The following is a 23,486-nucleotide window of genomic DNA, read 5'->3' as shown; positions in this document are numbered from 1 at the left end:
GAGGCGTCCAAGACCCTGGCAAGTCCTCATTCTGGGCTTCTCTCTCTCTTCTGGCTTTCTTTCTCCCCTTCTCTCTCCCGCCCCTGCTTCTCTTGGTGACTATCTCAATACTCCTCCCATGGCCCACAGAAGTAAACAAGACAGCTTACAACAATGTAACAACTGCAGGTGCCCCATCAGGCAGGGCAATCCTAATGGTGGGAGGGCAGAAAAGCCTGAAAACCATTTACAATCCACCTCCTCAGCTGCTTCTCCTCCCTGCTAAGTCCACCCTCCCTGGATGGGGCAGGGAATCTAGTTGGTACCTCCCCTTTTCCTGGGGACGGCCCTGTTAGAGTTTCAGTTTCATTTCACTCCACTCTTCCTCTCTGTGGCAGTCAGGCCAAGTGCATCCTGACCATATCTGTGTCTGACCTGTCTTCACTCTTCCCCAAGGAGTCACAACATTTCCTTGTTCTCTAAAGGTCTGTTGAGAGTTTCCGGAACAAAGAGTTTGAAAACTTCAGAGGAAAAACTGATTTGGTGAGTCTGACTTTTCATGGGAAGGCCAAGGTGCCTCTGAAAAGGGGAAGAGGCCCAGCTTGCAGGCTGCCTGCTGATTGCGTTAAGGGAAGGGCAATGTGGGGGAGCAGTGGCCTGAAAAGATGGCGGGTTTGAAGGAGGAAGGATTTGTTTACTTCAGAGGGACTGGCATTTCTCCCAATCTACCACAACTCCTTCCTATTCAAAAGTTTGAATTGCACGTTTTGAGGACAGAGAGAATCCTTGACTTTTTAGAAGTAGAAAGCGCCTTTCCCACCAAATACAGGAACGCAGGCAGAGGGGTTTGAATCCTAGGGGTCAATGTTACAGTGTACGAGTGTCATATTTCTTCACGATTGTATAAATTTTCCTCCACGTGGCCTGTCTGCGCTGGGGAACCTTGATGTGCGAAGGTTGGCAAGTTCTGCACCTCATTTCTAGTCACTCTTTCATCGCGGGTTAAGCTCTGTAGTTCCTTAGAGATCACTAACCTTGTTCGTCCTTCTCACTTATATATGATGTCATCATAATGAAGAGATGTGGGGTTCAGAGAGTGGTTCTTGGGTACATCTGAGACAAGTTTTAGTTATCTCCCCTTTCAGCAGCTTTCGGGCAGTCTCCCCATGAGACAAAGACATTTAGTTATATCCAAAAGGGCAGGTTTATTATGAGTACATTGGTGAGGTCAGTTTTGGAGATCTTGGGTTCGAGAACGGGGTCCTTGGGTTGACGCTGGGAAAAGCTTCACCAGAGTTCCCCTTTCACGGCACTGACGAGTTTCCCAGGCAAGTTTCTCCCAAGAAAGAGATATCAGTTATCTCCAAAAGGCAGGTTTATTATAAAAGGGAGATAAGAATAAAGGACATTTGCTTATGATGGAGGACAAGTATTAAAAAAAAAAAAAACCTTAAAAGGAGGTGCCACAGACAGAAACCTGCTTACACGAGGAGGTGGGGGTAGAAAGGGTTAACATAACCATCAACACAGCTATAAAAACCAAGATCCTTAAGTACCAATGCCTAGATCACAAAGTGTCAGACCCAAGCAGGTATCAGGCAGCCATAGAGAGTGTCTAGAGTAAAGGTCAAAGGGTGAAGATATGGAGATTGAGCCCATTGTGGAATCTCCTGCCCCTTTCAGATTCTGCAGAGTTATCCAAATGAGCAACTAAGGGAAATCCAAAGAGTGAGCCCCTCCCAAACAGAAGACTGTATCAGTGCAGTCTCTACAGTGGCTCAGGCTACACTCCACTGCCCACCTGTGATTATAGAGAAGCTTCTTTTCACCCACTCTCTCCTGCAGGGCAGCAGCCTCCTGCCTAGCTGTGACCTGTCCCATGCTGGGGCTTCTCTTCACTGACCTTTCTCAGTGGGGGCCGTCCCCTCAAGGCCTCCTGCCTGCAGCCTTGCAGGCCTCTCTCAGCAAACCTGTCCTTTCGGGCAGCTCTTCCTGCCCACTTATGTCTATACAAATGTCCTTTACTCTTCTGTCCCTTTCCTTTATAAACCTGCCCTTTAAATACAACCAATGTGAAAGGGTCGGCGCAGTAAAGAAAAGAAGTACCAGGCTAAGTTTCTCGAATATGGGAAAATTTATTGGGCCCCGGAGAGAAATTCACGGACCCAAGGTGGGGGTCGGTGATGTCAAGCATGTTGCCTGGGAGGAAGCTTTTATAGGGTGAGGAGAGGTCAGGCGGGAAACTGGGGTTGCAGGGTGGGGGAAAATGTTTGTAGGGCATGAAAAGATTTGTAGTGAGGCAAGAGGCTAATTGTCTGAATTTTCTAGGTGGGCTTCCTGGGGGCTTTTGCATTCCGGCCTCCTGCATGGACCTTTCATACCAGCCTTTTGTGGATAGGAAAAGGGCAAAGGCTCTTTCTTTGGCTACTTTCAGCTGGAGTTGGGCGAAGACCAAGGGGTGGGTCAGGCCTGGTTATGAGGGTCTTCTGCAGGGATGGAGAATACGGGTGGAGAAGGAGTTGGTTAAAGGTGGTAGGAGACATTTCCCGAATGCGAGCTGGTATGAATTTTAGGAGGTGAGGAGGAAAAATAAAAAATAAGGTTCTCATTTGTATTGGCCCCAAGAGTGGAAGGAGCCAAGACACTATAGGATTTTGAAACCATGTCAGCAGAGCCTGCTGGTTTTGGAGAGTGATCTGAGGCAGTGAGGTGAGCTGTCTTCATAAGGATGCTAAAGACACAGAAGTTTATTCTAAGGAGCTATCTATTCGTTCAGAAAAATCCTGGGCAGAAATAAGGCTGTGTCCCAGGGCCCCACCTGCCACGCCTGAGGCTTCAAGAGATGATGTCAGGCTAATGCCACCATAATCCGGAGGAGAGCCTTTCATTTAGTTTGGTGTGGTGAGAGCCCATCCCAGTTTGGATTGTCCCTATAGGGTGAGTTGTGGGACTTGGACACAAGGGCCTGGGGCAGAAGAATCAATACACTGAGAGAGAGCGCCATTGTCCCAGAAAAAGGATCCCCTTGTGGTTTGGAGCGCAGGAGTAACCGAAATGTTAGAAGTGCAGGAGTGAAGCCGACAAGGGTGTCAGTTGGATAGCAGGGGTAGCTGTGATTGGAGTCCCAGAGGGGGACTGAGCATTGGGGAGTCAGGCAAGCAGCGTCTGTTATCTTGGTCGTTGTGGTATTGAGATTCACTGGAATTGCCGCCGGCAGAGGCCTCTGAAGGGACGTGCAGAGGAAACAAGAGGAGTTATTAATCCCAAAAGAGTCATTTCCATACACAGGACACTGAGCTAGGGGAGATTTTGACAAGAAATACGCATCCTAGTAGGACGCAGGTTAGGACATACATACTGTTTGTCTTCGGGGACACGTTTGACCTGTGATAGATGGTGCCAGGAGGGGTCCCCCAGAACTGTTACCGCTGTGGGTGTGGTGAGACTGACCGTGTGTGGACTGGTCCACGAGGCTGCAGTGGCTTTGGTTGAAGTGATTTGAGCAGGACTTGGTCTCCCGGAGGCAGTGGTGGGGAAGGTCAGTTGAGAAGGTCGAGATCCGAGGCAGGACTGGGTAAGTACTGGTCTGCGTGTTCCCGGAGCAGTTGCCTGAGTAGGGAGAGGTCACTCCTATACGGGGAGGTGTCCACGCAGTGGGTGAGCTGAAAAAGAGGAAGGTGGGCGAACTCGCCCTTGAGGTGATATGCGAGCACAGGTTTGACAACGGGAATATATCTGCCAGACTTTTGCACTCGAGGAGGGTTGAAAGAAGAGCAGAGTCAGGAATTGGGTAAGTGGGCATGGCCCTGCGTGGAGGGTATTGTGGACTTGTGGAATGACCAACTCCGCCTGTTAAAAAGAGCATAGGGGCAGGGCCTGTAGCCAGAGTCAGTTGGGAGAGCCCTTGCCTCTGCATCAGCCTTGTTACTCCCTGTGGTAACATGAGATGCCTCCTTCCCAATTTTCTACTCTTATCCTCTGTCAGTATTGCTCATCCAGAAGAAAGCTCAGCTGAGAGATCAGAGTAAGTAGGAGGAATTTCTTTGCAACTTTTATCTTACAAAATGATTTCCTTGATGATGTTAATGTATACATATGTCAGAAAAGGTAGTATAACACGATGCCAAGGCCCAGAGGAAGGGCATTTAGATAAGGGGAGCCCCTGTACTTCCTCCTGTGCAAGCTGCAGCTATTAGCGGGCAGAGTGAAGGGTACCCGTTGATATTGAAAAGTGGCCTGTTTCCCTCAGCTAATAAAAGGAAACAGTTTGAGGAAATGGAAAGTAGTTTAATTTGTGGACAAAGTGAGGAGGGCAGCAGACTGTCTGAAAGACCACTTTTCTGCCCTTTGCAGAGGGCAGGGGTATTTATACTAATTAGTAAAACTAAGGGGAGTTGGGCCAGGGTCTGCAAAGGGGAGGCAGGAAGGGTCAGCATGTCCTTTTGATGTAGGCCTACCTGTGGTTGCCAGCTTGCTTTGCTGACACCTGGTGTTTAACTTATAATCTTCTTGGAATGTCCTTTCTTTTTTTTTTTTTAAGATTGATTTATTTATTTATTTATTTATTTATTTATACAAGCACTGGGTAGTGTCAGAAGCACGGGAGGGTGAGAGAATTCACCAGAGCCAGAGCGGGGAGCAGAGCAGGCAGAAGGACGGAAGTACACTGCTGAGGGGAGCAGCAGGCGGCAGGAGAGGTCTGCGGGACACGTTGGACCCTCCTCCAGTGGCCGGGGAGCAGCCAGGGATCGAACCAGCGCTGCAGAGGCTGCGGGCAGCTTCGCAACCCAGCGCTCAACCACTTTGCCACTGGGGAGGCCCCGGAATGTCCTTACTTTTGCTGAGACTGCAACAAGACAAACTTGTTAAATGCAAAGGATAAGAATACTTACCTGATGGGGCAGGAAAAAAGACCTGTCCTTTTCACTGCATCACCCCCACCCCACCCACCCCTGCTTTCTGGGACCTGCTTCAGAACAGTTTTTCTGTGGTGCCCTGCCTGAAGGTGCTTTAGATCGGTGGCACGGTTTTGGGCCTCAGTGGCCCCACTTTAAGTCAACCTTGTTTGGACATTTACCTGTTAGTGGATGGACAATTTTGTTTAGAAATATCCTTTCTTTTCTCGCCCTCTGCACACTAATTCTATTAAAGTGATATTCCACTGAAGGTTTGCTTTGCCTTTTGTACATGATGTGGTTTTTGCAGTTGTTCTGTTTGGAGGGTAGGGCTCTTGGGTTCACTCTGGGGAAGGTGTCACCAGAGCTCCCCTTTCAGAGGCTCGCGGTGAATTTCCCGGGCCAGTTTCTCATGAGACAGTGATGTTAGTTATATTTAAAGAGCAGGTTTATTATAAAAGGGAGAGAAGAATAAAGGACACGTACATAGACACATGCAGGAAGAAGGTGCTGCCCCAAAAGAGACAAGTTTTCTAAGGCAGAGACCTGCATGGTTGCAGACAGGCAGCCTGAGGAGAGGTGCCTCTGCTGAGGGAGGTCAGTGAGGGGAAGTACTGGCAGGTGTCTGTCAGGGGCAGGCAGGAAGCTGCTGCCCTGCGGAGGGACAGAGAGTTGGTGAAAAGGAGCACCTGCAGAGTCACAGGTGGGCACAAGGAGTGCTGCCCCAGCCAGTGCAGAGACTGCCCTGATAGAGTCTTCTCTCTGGGAGGGTCACTCCTTCCTGGAGTGGTTTGTTTGTTGTTGCCTTGGAATAACTATGTAGAATTTGAAAGTGGACAGATCTACAATGGCCCTCAATCTCCATATGTTTACCTTTAGGTCTGCTCTGCTGACACCCCCTACAGCATCTGATACCTGCTTGGGTCTGGTGCTTTGTGATCTAGGCATTGGCTCCTAAGGATCTTAGCTCCCATAGCTGGGTTAATGGCTGGGTAAATCCCTTCTACCCCCACCTCCAGCTCTTGGCTTTGTGAGCCAGGTTTCTGATCTTGTGGGTTTCCTTTCCACTTTTTCTATGCTTGTCCTCCATCATGTGGATGACTGGATCCCTTTAGAAAGTAGAATTCTGGGCCTCCCCTGGTGGTGCAGCGGTTGAGCGCTGGGCTGTGAAGATGCCAGCGCAGCCTCTGCAGTGCAGGTTCGATCCCCGGCTGCCGGGCGAGGGTCCCACATGATGTGCAGACCTCTCCTGCCACACCCACTGCTCCCCGCAGCAGTGTATTTCATCATTCTGCCTGTTCTGTTCCCTGCTCTGGCTCTGGTGAATCCTCTTACCCTCCTGTGCTTCTGACTGTACCCAGTGCTTGTATAAATAAATAAATAAATAAATAAATAAATAAATAAATAAATCTTAAAAAAAAAAAAAAAAAAAAAAACTCCTTTAAAAAAAAAAAAAAAGTAGAATTCTGAGGGATCCCAAGATACCCCTAGGTTGTGCACTCAATAAAGTGTGTTAAACTGTTACCGGTTCTGAAGGGTCTTTGTCTGGTTTCCTCCAATCCATTGTACATAAATCTTGAAAAGACAGTAACTGGTTTCAAGCGAGGAACATTTATTGTGGTCACACTAGAAGAGGGCAGGCAGCAGCCACCCTGAGCCACACTCCCTAGTTGAGAGCATCAAGGATCCTGCTTTATGAGGCTCATCATCAGACTGGGCTAGTGGGGAAGTAGGGTATTGGCTGGCCTTGGGCTTTCTAGCTTGGATTTCAGGGCCTTTAAGCACCCATAGATGCTTTACCTGGTCTCACATTAACACCCTCCTATTGTTACAGGGCAGGGACAGGGGCAGCCCAGACCCGGCAAACCTGCCTGCTCTAAATAGGTTCTGCCATCCGCAGCATCAGCACAAAACATGAGACTTTAATGGGAAGGAACTTTAATACAATTAGGAACCAATACAGGAAAGGCAAAAAATCTACTTTCTAAATCAAGCACCCAAAGTTAGCCATCCCCTCGTGAGTAAATGTCCATCCAAAGCATCTTCCAGTGGGGACCCACAGAAAAGGATCGGAAACAACCAGACAAGTCTCCAGGGAAAAGAGCAAAACCAAAATCAAGACAAAATCCACCATGGTCACCTCCCCAGGAGTCTCACCCACATCTGTGTCACCCAGTCCACGACCAAAAGCCAAGCGCAGTTTCCTCACGTGTCTCTCGGCTCCATGCGCCTCCTCCAGGTCTCCTTCTGGCTCCATCCTGCTTCCTTTCTCAGTCTCCTCTGCAGCTTCTTCTCTCCCTGCTCACATCCACCCTCCCTTGGGTGGGCCAGGGAACCTGGAACCTCCCCCTTTCCTGGGGACCACCCTGTTACACTGTGACAAGGGAAAGTGCATCCCAGCTCTTTAGGTTTTCAGCAACAGGAAGGTAACAAACAAGGACCAGGTTCCAGGGGCCCTGTACTGACATTATTATGCAAACTGTATTTTACCCATCACCAAGTGAAGGAGGAAGTAAGTTCGGAAAGTAGGCAGTTAGGGTCACAGGCCCAGCCTTGAGCTGGCTTTCTAAACCGTTCCTGAAACAGGGACTTATATAAGCTGATCCACACGCTGCAGAGAAGAGTTGGGGTGTAGGCCAGAGTCTGGGGGGATGAAAGACTTCACCAGAGACAGACTAGAGAGCAGAAAAGGAGAATTTATTGAAATACACAAGTGAGAGGAGCAGGGGCCAGATGAGAGGGCCTGAGGCTGTTTCTACTGCAGGCACCACTGATTGGTTGGGGGACTAGTCTTGGGTGTGTCCTGACTCTGCATCTGGATCCTCAGCTTAACAGCCCAGTTCCTGTGGCTGCCCAACCCACAACCTTATCCAGTCAAGCCTCCCAATTTGCCTGTTGAACGAGGAGTGGGGCCTAGTTTTTAACTTTAATAATGACACCACACCATAAAGCAATATCTTTGTGGGCCCAGGGTAATGCCATCTGCACATTCCATAAAACCAGATATTCAGCCAAGGGTGGCTGGCTCCCGGACTCCACAGATGACTGATTCAACTAGATAATAAATGTCTTCCTTTTCTGCCTAACTCTGGTCTTCAAGGTGATTCTTTCCTCATGGAGTTTAGGATCAAGTTGCTTGGAGTCCAGGAACTGCATGCACTTCCTTGTCTCCTTCCTTTTTTTTTTTTTTAAAAATATTTATTTATTTATCTATTTATACAGGCACTGGGTACAGTCAGAAGCGTGGGAGGGTGAGAGAATTCACCAGAGCCAGAGCGGGGAGCAGAGCAGGCAGAAGCACCGAGGTATACACTGCTGAGGGGAGCAGCGGGCGGCAGGAGAGGTCTGCGCCATGTGGGACCCTCCTCAGGTGGCCGGGGAGCAGCCGGGGATCAAACCGGCGCTGCACAGGCTGCAGGCAGCTTCGCAACCCAGCGCTCAACTGCTGCGCCACCAGGGAGACCCCATTTTTTTTTTTTTAAAGATTTATTTATACATGCATACAAGAATTCTGTGGTACAGGCCAGAGTTGAGGAGTGAGAGGATTCACCAAAGACAGACTGAGGAGCAGAACATGAGGATCTCATGAAATACACTGCTGAGGGGGACCAGTGGGTGAGACAGGAGAGGTCTGCACTATGTGGGTAGCTGCCTGGACTGGAGATGAAACTCTGTTGCAGTGGCTGCTGATAGCTTCATAGTGCTGTGCTTAACCCCTTGCATCACAAGGGAGACCCTCCCCATTTTTTTCTTATATATTTTATGTTAGCCTATCTTTGTTTTCTGTACAATTAGAATTGTATCCTGGCTTTCTCGTTTGTTCCAATACAACCTTCTCAAATATACCAGGATCTGTGAGCAAGAGACTCAAGCCAGGATAGCGAGCAGCAGGTGCAACAGCTATGGCATCAAACATCTTAGTGAGCATCCAGGAGGAGGTGACCTGCCCCATCTGCCTGGACCTCTTGAAAGAGCCCCTAAGCCTAGACTGTGGCCACAGCTTCTGCCGAGCCTGCATCACTGCAAACAACAAGGAGTCCGCGGCAACCCAGGAAGAGAAGAGCAGCTGCCCTGTGTGCAGAATCAGTTACGAGCCTGGGCACCTGCGGCCTAATCGGCATCTGGCCAACATAGCGGAGCAGCTCAGAGGAGTCAAGATGAGCCCAGAGGGGGAGCAGAAGAAAGAGCTCTGTGTGCGCCATGGAGAGAAACTCCTGCTCTTCTGTAAGCAGGATTGGCAAGTCATTTGCTGGCTTTGTGAGATGTCTCAGGAGCACCGCAGTCACCAGACCTTCCTCATTGAGGAGATTGCCCAGGAGTACCAGGTAGGAGAGCAGAATGCAGGTAAAACAGCAGAATATATGGTTGATGGGAAATCTCCTCCTGGTTGCCTGGTCACCATAGCTCAGAGGTCTGTGGTCTCTTCCTGTGGTGTTGAGACAGGGGAAGATTTCCTCACTCTAAGTTCTGGAACTGAATGAGCAAGGAGATTAACATCAGACAGCTTAGAAGGAGAAAAGACCACATTTAATAATGTACACATGGAGAATTTACATGACTGTAAATACTGAAATAAAATGGGATAGATCCAGTGTTTATTTATTTTTAAAGATTTATTTATTTATGCATACAAGAACTGGGGTACAGACCAGAGGTGTTGGGGGGTGAGAGGATTCCCCAGAGACAGAGTGGGGAGCAGAACAAGCAGACTGACTGAAATACACTGCTGAGGGTAACAGTGGGTGAGACAGGAGAGGTCTGCTGCGCCATGTGGATCATCTCCCTGGCAGGGGATTGAACTCATGCCACAGTGGCTGGGGATGACTTGATAGCACTGAGACTTTTACCCCTGTGCCACGAGGGAGGCCCAGATCCAGTATTTATAACCTCTGTTAAGGATGGGTTAGGAGCCTTGGGTGTCGAGGGAAGAGGGGGTCTCTGGGGCCAGGAGGGGACAATTTCATGTGATACAAACTTGTCTTTCGATATTTGCCTTGCCTTGAGATAGGTTTTTCCCGTAGTTGTTTTTGTTTTTTTTTTTTTTTAATTTATGCAGTATTTATTTATTTGTACAAGCACTGGGTAGAGTCAGAAGCATGGGAGGGTGAGAGAATTCACCAGAGCCAGAGCAGGGAGCAGAGCAGGCAGAAGGACCGAAGTACACTGCTGAGGGAGCAGCGGGTGGCAGGAGAGGTCTGCGCGCCATGTGGAACCCTCCTCCTGTGGCCGGGGAGCAGCCGGGGATCAAACCGGCACTGCAGAGGCTGTGGGCAGCTTTGCATCCCAGCACTCAACTGCTGTGTGACCAGGGGAGGCCCTTTCCCGTAAAAAGTTTTTTTCTGGCATGCCTCCCTGATGACATAGGGGTTATGTCTCAGCCCTATCATCACAATGGTCTGAGTTCGATCATGGTCCGGGGAGCTGACCCACACATGGCTCAGCAGACTTCTGTCTCGCCCACTACTCTCCTCAGCAGTGTATTTCAGCCGATTCTCCTGTTCTGCTCCCCACTCTGTTTCTGGTGAATGCTCTCACCCCCTTCACCTCTGGCCTACACCCCAGTTCTTCTGTGCGTAAATACATAAATAAAATCTTTTAAAAAATTATTTCTAGAGATGTTGCTAAGTCTAGGTCATCTCTTTAAGATAACGCTTCCTCATGAGACTCACAAAAATTTGATTTACCTTAGTTCTACCTAATAAGAGGACACAAATTCAATTTTTCAGCTTTTAAAAAGCCTATCTAAACCTTTTGGGGGAAGAGAAACACTAGGCTCAACTCCCAAAGTGATGGACATTTCTGTACCTCCAGCCTGATTAAAAGAGACTAAATTAGAGTCAGAAGTAGATGTTTCGAACCATGTGTTAAATGGGGGTTGATGCTAGTGCCATGAAAATCCATCATTCCCTTTCCATATGAAGTTTAACCGAGGGACTAGGTAGATTGAGTCCTTGTTTTGTTAGGGGGAAATTATGCCCTGAGCTAATCCCATAAAGGCTTTGTGGACCTGGCTCTCCATCCTGCTTTCTTCCTTCTCCCTTCCTTCTCTTCTTTGGGTGGGGCAGGGAACTTGGAACCTCCCTCTTTCCTGGGGACCACCCTGTTACAGTAAGATCTCAAAAGAAGCCCCAGCATCTGAGACATGAGAACAATGAGGGCAGATTTCCCTCCCCTTCCGTATTGCTGTGCTCTTTCTGGTGTGACACTAAGGTTCTTCTGCTCTGCAGTGTGCTTCCTGCATTTATAGGAATACGTGAATGCGTAAATAACAAGAGGAAAACCTCATTTTTATTAATGTATCAAGTACAATGCAATTGTGTGAGCTTGGATTGAAGATGCATTTTATTCAGGTGTATTTGATATCCCTCTGTTATTGCCTGCTAGTATTATGCATTTATTAGTTAAATGAAGTGATCCAGCTTAGTCCAGATGAACAAATGTACTTCTGTTAGGGGGAAATGATGCCCTGAGCTAATCCCATAAACGCTTTGTGGATCCCACCCCCACTCCAGACTAAAGCCATCAGGACATTGGAAAAGACAAATCCCATCACCACCAAAGGGAGGGTGCCTGGGACCTGAAGGTGTAGTTAAGCAGCCAGGTTGGGTATAAAAACCAAACACGTGGGCCTTGGGGGGCTTGCTGTCGCTGGCCTCTTGGCTACACAGCTCCTGGCTTGCAGCCAGCTCTAAGATCGCCATTTTGGGATTCCTGATCGGCAGATCGGGTAGGACTCATTTAAAACTTTGTCTCCCACTTTTCTCCCAGAGCTGTACATTTCCTCATTTCCCCTTCCCTTGTAAATAAACCTTTTATTAACCTTTCGCGTGTGCCTGCAGTAGAGCATTGATAAGTCCTTTTAAGCACAGGTGAGGGAGGACCCACAGTCAGGCACCCCGTTTTGTATCGGGATTGCTCTACAACACTTCAGAGTCTTAACGTGCATTTTTCCACTTATGTTGAGTAGAGATTTTCCCCCTTGTTTTTCTTTTTTCTGAGAAGAATTGTTGAAGACTTGGTATTTATTTTTAATTGTTCAGTAGAATCCACAAATGATGTTTTATTCTGGCCCTTTTGTGTGAAAGGGTACATATATGTGTATATTAATTATATGTATATAACTAAATATATATAATTTACTTGTTTTAATTATTTAAATATTTTTTGTGTCCGTTTTTGGCAATGTGTGTCTTCATAGTGTTATAGGACAGCCCCGATATTGAACGGGTTCCTGGCTGTGGGTCCTCACCGCTTACTTAAAAGGGACTTATTAATACTCCAGTACAGGCACACACAAAAGGTTAATAAAAGGTTTATTTACAAGGGAAAAGGAAATAAGAAAATGTACAACTCAGGGAGAAAATAGGAAAATAAAGTCTTTAATGCGTCCTACCCGATCCGCCGACCTGGAAACCCAAAGTCACTCTCAGAGCTGGCCGGATGCTGCGAGCTGGTGGAGAGCCAAAATGGGGGAACCCTCCAAAGCCCACCTGTCTGCCTTTATACCAACCTGGCTGCTTAACCCCACCCTCAGGTCCCAGCCACTTTTCCTTTGGTGGGGATGGGATTTGGAGTTCCCAGTGTCTTGGCTTTGACCTGGGATGGGGGTGGAGTCCACAAAGCCTGTATGGAATTAGCTGTAGGACATCCTTTCCCCCTAACAATAGGAGTTTGTTTAAGTTGTGTGCTTTGTAGATGCAAAGATACTCATAATAATTCTTTGTCATCCCTTCAATTTCTACAATATTCACTGAAATGTTCCCTTGATACCAAGCAAAACCAAGGGGCTTCACAGGGACTCCAAATAACTGGAAAGAGGAATAACCCATGTTGTCTGTTCTAGGGGTTCTTGTCACCTGGTCCATAAAGGCAAAGCAACCCAAATGGTGTGCTGAAATGGTTTTCATTGGTTTGCCAAAGTGCTGGAAGGCAAAAGAGAACAGCAGGTGTAGGAGGGAGGCAGCTAAAAGTCCCCTGAATAGCAAAAGTTCAGAAGTAACAAAAGTAGCAATCTGAAGTGGGACCCCCTGCCCCCCAAAAAATACCATTAGGCCCTCCAGAAGCAGGACTGACACCCCTCCTGCATTTTTTTAATTGATAATATTTATTTTATTTTATTTTTATATTCCCCATACAATTGCAACCCCCATTTTGACCCTAATCCCTCCTTCCCCCACACCCCAAAGAATGTCTCTGGTTCATAGTTGTTTGTTGATTTTGATTTTTTTCTTATAGTGATTCTTTTTCCTGGTCTGTATTTAGGTTTTCTAGATTCCTGCTATGAGTGAGACCATCCGGTATTTTTCTTTTTCTTTCTGGCTTATTTCGCTGAGCATGATCCCTTCCAGCGCCTTCCATGTTGCTGCAAATTGCATATGTTTATCTTTTTTGAATGCTGAGTAATATTCCATGGTGTATATGTACCACATCTTCTTGATCCAGTCATCTATTTTTGGGCATTTGGGTTGTTCCCAAAGCTTAGCTATTGTAAACAGTGCTGCTATAAACATAGGGGTGCAGGTGCTCTTTGGAATTGATGTTTCTGTGTCCTTTGGGTAAATCCCTAGGATTGGAATTGCTGGATCATATGGAAGCTCTATCTTTAGTAGGTTGAGGAATCTCCACAAGCTTTCCATAGTGTTTGGACCAGTTTGCACTCCCACGAGCAGTGCACCTGCTGCATTTTTAAAGTGTATGGCATGGCCCAGTTTCTCTCCTGGGTTCTCTCCTGGTGGCCCATGAGATACAGGACTTTGAAGCTCTCCTAGGTGCCTTGGCTGTGTTCCTTCAGAAAGTCACTGCAGTCCTTCCGAGCGCCTGTGTGTGTCTGTGGTGGGAGTGGTGTTTGGGGTTGGACATCAGGGTAGAGAATGGTGGGGAGGCATCCCCATGTGGGCAGGGTGGACCGCTGTGGGCACTTTGGTGGTTGGAAAACTGTGGTGACCACAATGAGGACAGAGATCCTGTATTATTAAAAAAATACGGATTTTTAAGAATAATATGAAAAGGAAAGGAGGAAGGGGAAAGAGAACTTGCAGATTGAAATTCTCTACAGTCCCCATGATTAAAAAAAATCATTAGAGTGCTGGGCTCTCTTCTGCCCTGTTTTATTTTTAATTGTGTTGATTTGCTTTTTCCCTTTTTTCTTAGTTTATGTCTAGTCGATTTTATTGACATTTTTATAGAACAAACTTTTATATGTCATCAATTTCTTTTATGTTCAATCATTTGTTTCTGTTTTCTACATAATTACTTTGTGTGTGTTGTACGTGGTTAGCTTACTGTTGTTTTTCTAGTTTCTTAAAATGAAAATTTAGAAAACATCTTTTCTGGTTTAGTGTTTAATAATATAAATGTATTGCTTTAACTGTATTCCATATATTAGTATTGTTTTGTTTTTATTTTCATTCAATCCAATTTATTTTCAACTTTTTTGCAATTTTTTTTCCTTTTAACCATGGAGTGAGTGTGTGTGTGTGTGCTTTTTTTTCTTAACTTGCACTGATTTAACAGCTTGGTGAAGTTACAGATGAGACATTCTGAGTAAAAATAGTAAACTGACCGCACATATGTGTGGGTAGAATTAAGGGAATGGATGAAGTCACTTGTAGAGAGAGTTTAATGTGGGGAGAGAGAGACAGGAAAAGCACCTACATTAATTGTGTCTGTGTGCACCTCATAAAAAGTCATGCAAAATTCTTGAAGAATATTATAATTTTTTAAATTTCCCTAAGCCTGGCATAATGCTTGACAAAAAGTTGCATACACATTCCATTTCTGCTGAATACATGAAAGACCCATTAATTATTCAGTCATCTTAGAGGGAGTCTGCATTTAGGAAATAAAATCATGGGTTTCTAGTTTTCCTTACAAGTACGTCTCATCTCCAGATACATACTTGACTTCCATAAGAGTCAAAACTGTTTCTACCTCTTGGGAAACCTGACAGCATCACATGAGTTCTGGAATGTCTGGCCTAAGTCTTGTCTTTGCATTTGTCCCTGACAATGGGACCAACTTTAACCCACCTAATCACGGGGCAAGGAAATATGATGAGGCCCTTATAAGTGGGGAGAACCTATTACTTCTTGACACATGATTTTTTTTAATTTTTTTTTTTTTCTTTTTCTCCTAGGATGTGACTGACATCTTATGAAGGTATGTGTGGGAAACCGGCGATGGTCTTTTTTTAATGTGGACAGATATTTAATGCTTTTTAGAGTAATCTGGTGTTCACTAACAATGAAGCATCATTGTGGGCAGGGAAACATGGGTATACTTTTGTCTTAAATTTCTGTTTATAAAAAATGGGTTGAGAATGGACCAGACACTATGGAAAGGAATGGGGATGGTAGGAAGCTGACAAGTTTGGGTCAGTAGTAGCCGAAAGATAAAGCATTTGACAAATGGCCAATAGGCGTATGAAAAAATGTTCAACATCGCTAGTTACCAGGGAAATCCAAATCAAAACTGCAATGAGATACCACCTCACCCTAGTGTGAATGGCCCGCACCAAAAAAAAAAAAAAAAGGAAACAACAAATGCTGGACAGGATGTGGAAATAAAGGAACACTCTTACACTGTTGGGGGGATTGTAAACTGTTCCAGCCACTATGGAAAGCTTCGTGGAGCTTCCTTAGAACTCTAAAAACTGAACTCCATGTGATCCAGTGATTCCACTCCTAGGAATCTACCCAAATAACACAAAAACACTAATTTGAAAGGAAAACTGCACTCCTGTGTTTATTACAGCACTGTTTATTTACCATAGCCAAGATATGGAAAAAACCCATATAACTCAAAATTAATGAATGGATCAAAAAGTTGTGGTATGTTTATACAATGGACTGTTACTCAGCGATCAAAACAGACAAGCATACTACTATTTACAGCAATATAGATGGAACAGGAAAAGGATTATGCTAGTCAACATTAGTCAGAAGGAAAAAGATAAATATTGATGATCTCTGTTACATGTGGAATGTAGAGAAACGAAATGCAAGGTGGAGATAAAGTCAAAACTAGCAAGCTGACCATAGATCTGAGACATACAACAAAGCAGGATGAGGGAAGGAGGTCAAAATAGGAGAGGGAAAATACAAGGGGATATGGTGACGATTCACAAGTGGTACAGGAGTCGGAGAACCATGGGAACTACAATAATATAAGAAAAAAATTAATAACAAAAAAAAATCAAGCCTTTGAGTTTTCAGACCTCTGTAACCTCATAAATTTTATTCACTCTGTGTGCTTCTACCTAGGGTTCTTGCATATCATAGGTGCTTGACTTTTATAGGGGGAAGCCCAGATCTTCTTTTTCTGCCAAGCACCCAGAATTAGCAACAATACCTTTATATCTAAATTTCATAGACTATCTCGTGGGATATTTGGGCCCTGCTATAAGAAGGTGATTCATCTCCTTACAACTCTGGCCCCAAGTATCAAGAGGCATCAACTTACTTTAAATTCATGCCTGCCTGGCAGCATCGACCTCTTTCTGAACACATAAAATCCAGACCACTGTTCGGCTGGAGATCATCATGTATTCTTTTGTAAGTGTTTGCAATTGTTCTCAGAGAGCCTGAGTCTTAAATGTTATTCTGAGGGCCTCCCTAGTGGGGAGTAGAGTTTGAAATCTTGGTTGTCTCCAGGGAGTGTTCCCAAACTTGATATATCTCAGAAACCCAGGAGCCAGGATCTGGAGCCTTCCTTTCTTTTTTTCTCTCTGGATCCCTAATGCATATAGTGACTTTTCCACACATTACTTTTTTTTAAGGTAATAAAGTTTATTTTGTCAAATCTGTTAATACACATAATTCATATGGTTTTTAGCAAATAGAGGGATAGACATTAATGATTTAACTTTGTAAGGAAGAATCAGCTCTTGAGAGGTCAAGACCTTCCCAGAGTCACACAGAGGTAGACATCAGCCCATTATTTTCTGACTCTGAGGTCAGCATTTACTCTTTTTTTCCTCCTAGTTTCCAGGTAAGAGTTCAAGTGCATTCCTTAGAGTGAAGAGATAACAAGTCAGTAGTTTCAATATTAGAGGTGTGGGAAATCTATGTTTTTCATTCTAGGTGTTGGGATTTCACTCTGAAGAAGCCAAAAACTTTCCCCAAAGAACCAAGACGTGTGTACCAAGCTCCGGATATGAGAGGGATACTGCGAGGGCTTACTGGTGAGGCATGGTCAGCCGGCTGGGCGACTGGGGGGTGTTGCAATGGCAGGGACCAAGTGAGGAAGAAATGCAGCTTTTAGGTGTGGACAGTGATGCTGGGGGCACTGGTGACTGTGGCTGAGGAAATGTCCTGTTGAGTGGGGATCGGCCAGGACTCAGCACTACCCTTATTTACTTGTTTACTCCCTGCCATAGTTCCAGGAACTTCCCTTAATCTGGAGAGGAGATAGAGTTCTGTGCTGTGTCCTTCACTTATATTTAAGAGTTCAGATTTTTTTGTTTAATCATTTCAGACCTGGCGAATGTGTGATGCTGCTGGGGTAAGGATATATCTTCATGTCATCAGACTTCTCTACTCTATTCACTTCATCTCTCTGAATTTTTTGATTTCTAATAGAGCTCATATTTTAAAACTCATGTTTCTCATTCTAATACATAGACTAATTCTGCAGTGTCTTATTTCTCCCTAAAACCAAAATTCTTTCCATTTCCTGCTAAGTTATTCTCATGATTCTTCTCACAATGTCATGTATAAGGACACTTCCTGTCCCTCACCCACACCTTTAATTTTTCTGCAGTTGATGTCACCTTGAATCGGGCCATCAATGGACACTGTGTTGAGATTTCTGCAAATAAGAGAGAACTGAGATATTTGTGTGACAGCAATCCAGTTAGAAATGGGAATTGCTATTATGATTATTCTGTCGTGGGATCACCACTTCTCACAAATGGGAAACATTACTGGGAGGTAGATGTATCCAAAAAATGTTCCTGTATCCTGGGGGTGTGTGGGGAAACCATTACAAAGCACGTGCACGGCAGTTTGCTGCGAGAGTTGATAAACTCACTTTTATAGCAGATATTTATGCTGGATTACAGCCTGCCTGTTTCATATAGCTATAGGGATACTGAATGGATCAAGGTATCGTGCTTATGATGAGGACACTCACTCCAAGAAACCCAAGATCTTGTTTCTTTCCATGAAGGTCCCTCCCAGTCTTGTTGGGGTTTTCCTAGACATGAGGTGGGCACTGTCTCCTTTTACAACGTCACAAACCATGGATCATGCATCTATGAATACTCCAAGTGTTGCTTTCCTAAGCAAATTCTTCCATATTTCAATCCTCTGAATTGTGAATTCCCCATGACTATTTGCCAACCAGGCCCTTGAGCTTCTTGATCCTCATGCACTTCCCTGGAGTGCCTTTTGCCTTGGGGGCATCTAAGGCACTGAGCTTATTTCCATCATTCTGCCAGCTTTGCCTTGCTGCCTCCTTTCTTTTGCATTTTGACATCCTTTATTTATCAACAGGGTATATCACTTGCCCTATCAGATTTTTCCTAAATTCGTGCATGGTAGGAGAGGCTGTTAATTTATCAATTTCTATTCTCCCGAGGAAAATGAGACCTCCTGCCCTCTGTCAAATGTTTGCGATCTCATTTTCTCTGCCACTGACTGAGAAAATGAAGGCGTTAAGTAGTAAATATCAAAAATGATAGATGCTAAGAGAGGAAGTTGTGTCCAGAGTGTTTTTTTTTTTAATTTTTTTTAAAGGTTTATTTATACATGAACTGGGGTACAGGCCAGATGCATGGGAGGGTGAGAAGATTCACCAGAGACAGAGTGGGGAACAGAACAGGCAGGCTGACTGAAATACACTGCTGAGGGGAGCAGCGGGCGAGTCAGGAGAGGCTGTGCACCATGTGGGATTCTCACCCACTGGCCGCGATTGAACCAGCGCTGCAGGGTTTGCAGACAGCTTCACAGTGTGGCGTCAACCGCCTGCGCCACCAGGAAGGCCCCCAGAGTGTAAATTTAAGTCTTGTCATTCCACATACCAGCAGTTTAACCTGGAATAAATACTTAAATGCTGTGTAAATTTTCTTCATTTTTATTTTTTTTATTATATACATTTTTTACATCATTTGTCATTTTTGCACAATGTGTGCATTTTTATCTTGGTTATAGTCCTCGTACAGCTTCCACCCACCTTGTTTTGATCCTACTTCCTCCTCTTCCCTCCCTCCCCAATGTGTCCCTGGTTTATAGTTGTTTGTTGATTTTTCTTAAGCTAATATTGGTCAAAAAAACCACAACTGCCCCACTTTGTGAGAATGAAATTGCTAGAGTGTGATCTTTGTAAAAATGGAGGTTCTGTGTTCCCTGCCTCACATAATGAAGGGCAGAGCTAGTGGGGAGGAGAAGCTGAAGACAACTGGGAGGAGAGCCCCAGAGAGGAGACTGGAGGAAGCCTGTGGAGCAGAGACACGTGAAGAAGGAGGCCTGCTCGCTTCTCAGCTTTGGACTTGCACCGTGGACTTGGGGGACACGGAAGGACCCGTGGAATCTGAGACATGGAGAGACACTTGGGAGAGAGGTGGGGGGTGGAGGCCGACAATGGCAGCCATTGCCGTGATTTGTACTTTATTTTGCAATTTTTCTTCCAGACTTGCTTGCACCTGATGCCTATTTTCTGTGGTTCCTTGCCAGAAGGTGCCTTAGACTGGTGGCAAGCTTTGGGCTTCAGTGGCCTGCTTTGGGCCAATCCTGTTTGACTGGACACTTACCTTGGAGGAAATGAATAACTCTGGGTGTGTTATTGGAAAACTTAACCCTTTCATCTCCCTATGCACAGTATCCTATTCTTTCACGCTAAGAATATGTATTAGTTTTCTTTCAACAGGGTTACTCTAGTTTTGTTTTAAGAAATAGAACTTGATTAAATATTACATGGTCTTTGAACTTTAGCTAATTATGAAATAAATGGTTCTGTATAGCCCGAGGTTCTTAAGTTTTTCATTTACCTACAGTAATTCTATTTCACGGAAATTTTGAATTTGAGCTCTGTTTACCCACCTGTTGCTTCATTGAAAGAGTCAGAAGTACACTTTTGGGATTTAACAATGGTGTCAATAAGTGTTTGCCCTGGTCAGCCTAACTTTTGCAGTTATGGACAGTATTCCAGAGCTTCAGTCTATGTGCCTGTGCTTCCTGTGATAGGAGGGGAACTGTTTCTAAGATACATGATTTAGGGCTTGCTGGAATCCTGGTGTCTTTGGGTATATTTTTCTCAGCTCATTACCACAGTTTCAGGTAGAAATAAAAATGCATTGTTGGTCAGATAATAACTGCTTGCCCTCGGAATTCCCTCCTCACCAGTTTTGAATGACTTTGGATGACAAGGGTTCTAAAGTGGTAAGTGTTTCTGTGTGTTTGTGTGTGTACCTGTATTTTGGTATGCATTTTTGGGCACAGGAAAAATTAATCAAGATTTTCCCTTTGCTTTTGCCTTTCTAACACTCCATTGCTCTGACTATGAAGTCTAGGCCTCACTAGAAAACAAATCTGTACTCTGGAATTAGTAACAAAGGTCTCCATTTCCTGGAATGCCCACTCCTCCAGTTCAGAATGAAGTACTTAGTTACAGGGAAATAAAAACATGAATTTCTATATGCAACCAAAAAGAGCTATATATTGGAAGGTTTCTACTTTTTTATTTTGTTTTGTTTTTATTTTTATTTTTATACAAGGGCTGGGGACAGGCCAGAGGTGTGGGAGGGTGAGAGGATACACCAGAGACAGAGTGGGGAACAGAACAGGCAGACGGACTGAAATACACTGCTGAGGGGGCAGTGGGCCAGACAAGGAGAGGTCTGCTTGCCATGTCGGATCATCGACAGCCGGGCTGGATCGAACCCACACCGCCAAGGCTGTGGACAGCTTCATGAGGCGGTGAACACTGCCACGCCACTGGGAGGCCTGAAAGGCTACTTTTTAACAGAATCTCCTGGCCTCAGACAGCCTTCTGTTGAAAAGAACATGAGACTTTGAATTTGCTTCCAATTACACTCTTCTCAGGAAAAGGTCAGAAAAGCCTGTGAGTCCCGGAGTCAGAATCTGAAGTGTGCCAATTGTGGATTTGCTGTCTACAAATCAATTGTGGGACTGTCCTCTCTACATCACCTCAGAAACCCCCAGCAATAGTCATACATCTTCCATTTCTGGGGCCAGGACTGTATTTCATGAGAAAGTTTGGCTGCACTCAGGCTAATATCAGTACACAAGAAATCTCCCTACAAGATCATCCATGAACAATGTGGAGGCATCATTGCCTAATGTTACTGCCTGAACCAAACAGTTATAAAAGCAAAAAGGTTTTTCATATAGGAATTTGAGATCTTCATAGGAAAAAAAAATATGCACTCACTAAATATGGAATTTCAATGGCATGCTATTTAGCTTGAGGGCAGTTCCATGAAACACTTCATCCTGACTGCTTTTCTTTCATGATGTACAGACAGGTCAGTTTTTAATCTCAGCAGCCCTACATATTCCACACTACTATACTAGGCACTGTGTACTAGCTGAACTCTTATTTATCTCCCTATGATGGGAAATTGGATGATTGTTTTCCCCCTTAGTGTTTCTCCATCATTAAAACTATACATATTTTCCTGGCATCTGAAAGTAGAGAATTCCTACGAAACCTTTAGTAAGCCAAGTGGGTAAAGCAAAATAGTCATATAATTTATAAATATAGAATATGTTTTGAGTATTCCCAGACCCAACAATACCTTACCACATCATGGAAAACAATAAAAGCTAAAACAACACAGCAAGAGCAACAGTAATATGATAAATACGTGGCCTGTATGAAGAAGAATAGTGTGTGAACAGTGTAGTTTCACTCAGTCAGGAAGGCAATGAGCACACTGGAAGGCTGAGTCACTAGAGGGTAGGGTGGTGGCAATACAAGAGAAAGGGTGTAGGAGAAGACGAGGGCCCACTATTGACAGTGTATTGAACCATCAGGGTAGGTAGGTCACTAACATCTATACCTTCTTTTGTGTCTGCCTGTCTGCCTGTCATACAGTTCTTTATAATCAGTCAAATCTTCCTGCAAACTTGCCCTAAATTCTCTATATAGGCTCTCTGCAAAACAAGCCATGAACAAAATTGTTGCTTTCTGACTTTACAATCCTATGTTACTAAGTTAATCCTTCATAAAATAAAATGGCATAGCTAGAACTTAGGAAAAGTCTAGGCTAACTATAGGCAGACTACCCTTTTTTTGAGGGTTCGCTGTCTTTTTTCTTGAAGGCCTTCAGTTCACTGAGTTCAGCTCTCGACCATTAAGGGGAGTAACCTTCTTCATTTAGCCTACTGGGATAATGTTCTTCTCATCTAGAAAATGCCATTACAGAAACAATGAGAACAGTGTTTGGTCAAATATCTAGATAATGTTGCCTAGCCAATAGTCATAATATTAATCACCACAGCCACGGGCAGTGAGTAAGTTCTGAGTAAACCATAGGAACAAAGATATGAAACACTGTTGGCTAAAATTTTTCAAAGGCATTTACATAAATACTAATATTCCAGAATTGCATTATGTGCTACAGCAATTACGTTTACTGCTATAATAGAATAGAACCATACGTCTAGCTCTGTGGATGCATAGCTATACATGGCATATGTGGAGTGCCTATGTCACTCCTTATGTCATACCTTTGATCGTTGATCTGAAATAAGAAAAAGCAACATAGAAAAGATTCCTTCATAAAACATACCATTGCTGGGGGCCTCCCCGGTGGCGCAGCGGTTGAGCGCTGGGTTGCGAAGCTGCCCGCGGCCTCTGCGGTGCCGGTTCGATCCCCGGCTGCTCCCCGGCCACCTGAGGAGGGTCCCACATGGCGCGCAGACCTCTCCTGCCGCCCGCTGCTCCCTCAGCAGTGTACTTCGGTCCCTTCTGCCTGCTCTGCTCCCGCTCTGGCTCTGGTGAATTCTCTCACCTCCCGCACTTCTGACTGTACCCAGTGCATGTATAAACAAAACAAACAAACAAATAAATAAATAAAAACATGCAAAAAAAAAAAAAAAACATACCATTGCTGGGTGAAGGGTGCTTGAGAAGGGATACTCCACAAGAGTATTATGTGACACCAAAAGAGAGAGGAATAAATGCCAGCTCGAATGCAATTCATGCACAATTAGAGGATACCATTAGACTCGAAAGGCATCCCAAGTTCATTTGTTTTCAGAACAAACTTCATTCATATTGAGACTCTAAAACTGTGAATGTGCTCAGTGGTTATGCTTAAGTGATTTTCAATTCCTGACTCATATATAGAAGGGAGTAGAATAGTTTCTGAGCTAAGAGAGCTTACTCTTCTGTGGGGTGCAAACAAAACTGAAATATCTGTGATTTAACTAGAAATCGACTTGTCAGCTGCTCAACAAGTCTCTCATCACTGGATGTTGAAGATTGCCAAGCTCTGCATTCCAGGCACCATGGACCCTGTGATGGAAGCTTCCACCATCATTCATCTAGCACATGTAGTCAGAGCATTAACAAGACAGACAAAATGCATGGCAGGAAAGAATGTGTAGGAAATGTCAGATTTTTCAGTTCAGTTTTTGAATGGCAGTG

The 23,486-nt window shown here is 44.8% G+C and overlaps 1 protein-coding gene and 1 pseudogene across 1 annotated transcript; both read left to right on the top strand.

Annotated features, from left to right (window-relative positions):
- Positions 1-19,886, top strand: part of LOC119255573 (E3 ubiquitin-protein ligase TRIM34-like) — a 37,900-nt pseudogene extending 18,014 nt beyond the window's left edge.
- LOC119255574 (tripartite motif-containing protein 5-like) lies at positions 338-16,992 on the top strand. The gene is made up of 4 exons (XM_037522831.2): positions 338-522; positions 8,724-9,199; positions 15,010-15,032; positions 16,955-16,992. Exons 2-3 carry the CDS (start codon positions 8,777-8,779, stop codon positions 15,028-15,030), a joined length of 444 nt encoding a protein of 147 aa, XP_037378728.1. The 5' UTR covers positions 338-522; positions 8,724-8,776; the 3' UTR covers positions 15,031-15,032; positions 16,955-16,992.
- Positions 19,887-23,486: the final 3,600 nt, after the last annotated feature.

The sequence above is a fragment of the Talpa occidentalis genome, unplaced genomic scaffold (genome assembly GCF_014898055.3).
Source record: "Talpa occidentalis isolate TD23 unplaced genomic scaffold, MPIMG_talOcc4v2.1 talOcc4.3, whole genome shotgun sequence".
In the NCBI taxonomy this organism is placed as follows: Eukaryota; Metazoa; Chordata; class Mammalia; order Eulipotyphla; family Talpidae; genus Talpa; species Talpa occidentalis.
Note: the sequence above shows the minus strand (reverse complement) of the source record. Positions and strands in the feature narration are given on the sequence as shown.

Excerpts from the sequence above, each read along its gene's own strand:
- LOC119255574 (XM_037522831.2), top strand. The coding sequence starts at position 8,777 with ATGGCATCAAACATCTTAGTGAGCATCCAGGAGGAGGTGACCTGCCCC. Across the intron at positions 9,200-15,009 it reads AGATTGCCCAGGAGTACCAG|GATGTGACTGACATCTTATG; the intron begins GTAGGAGAGCAG and ends TTTTTCTCCTAG.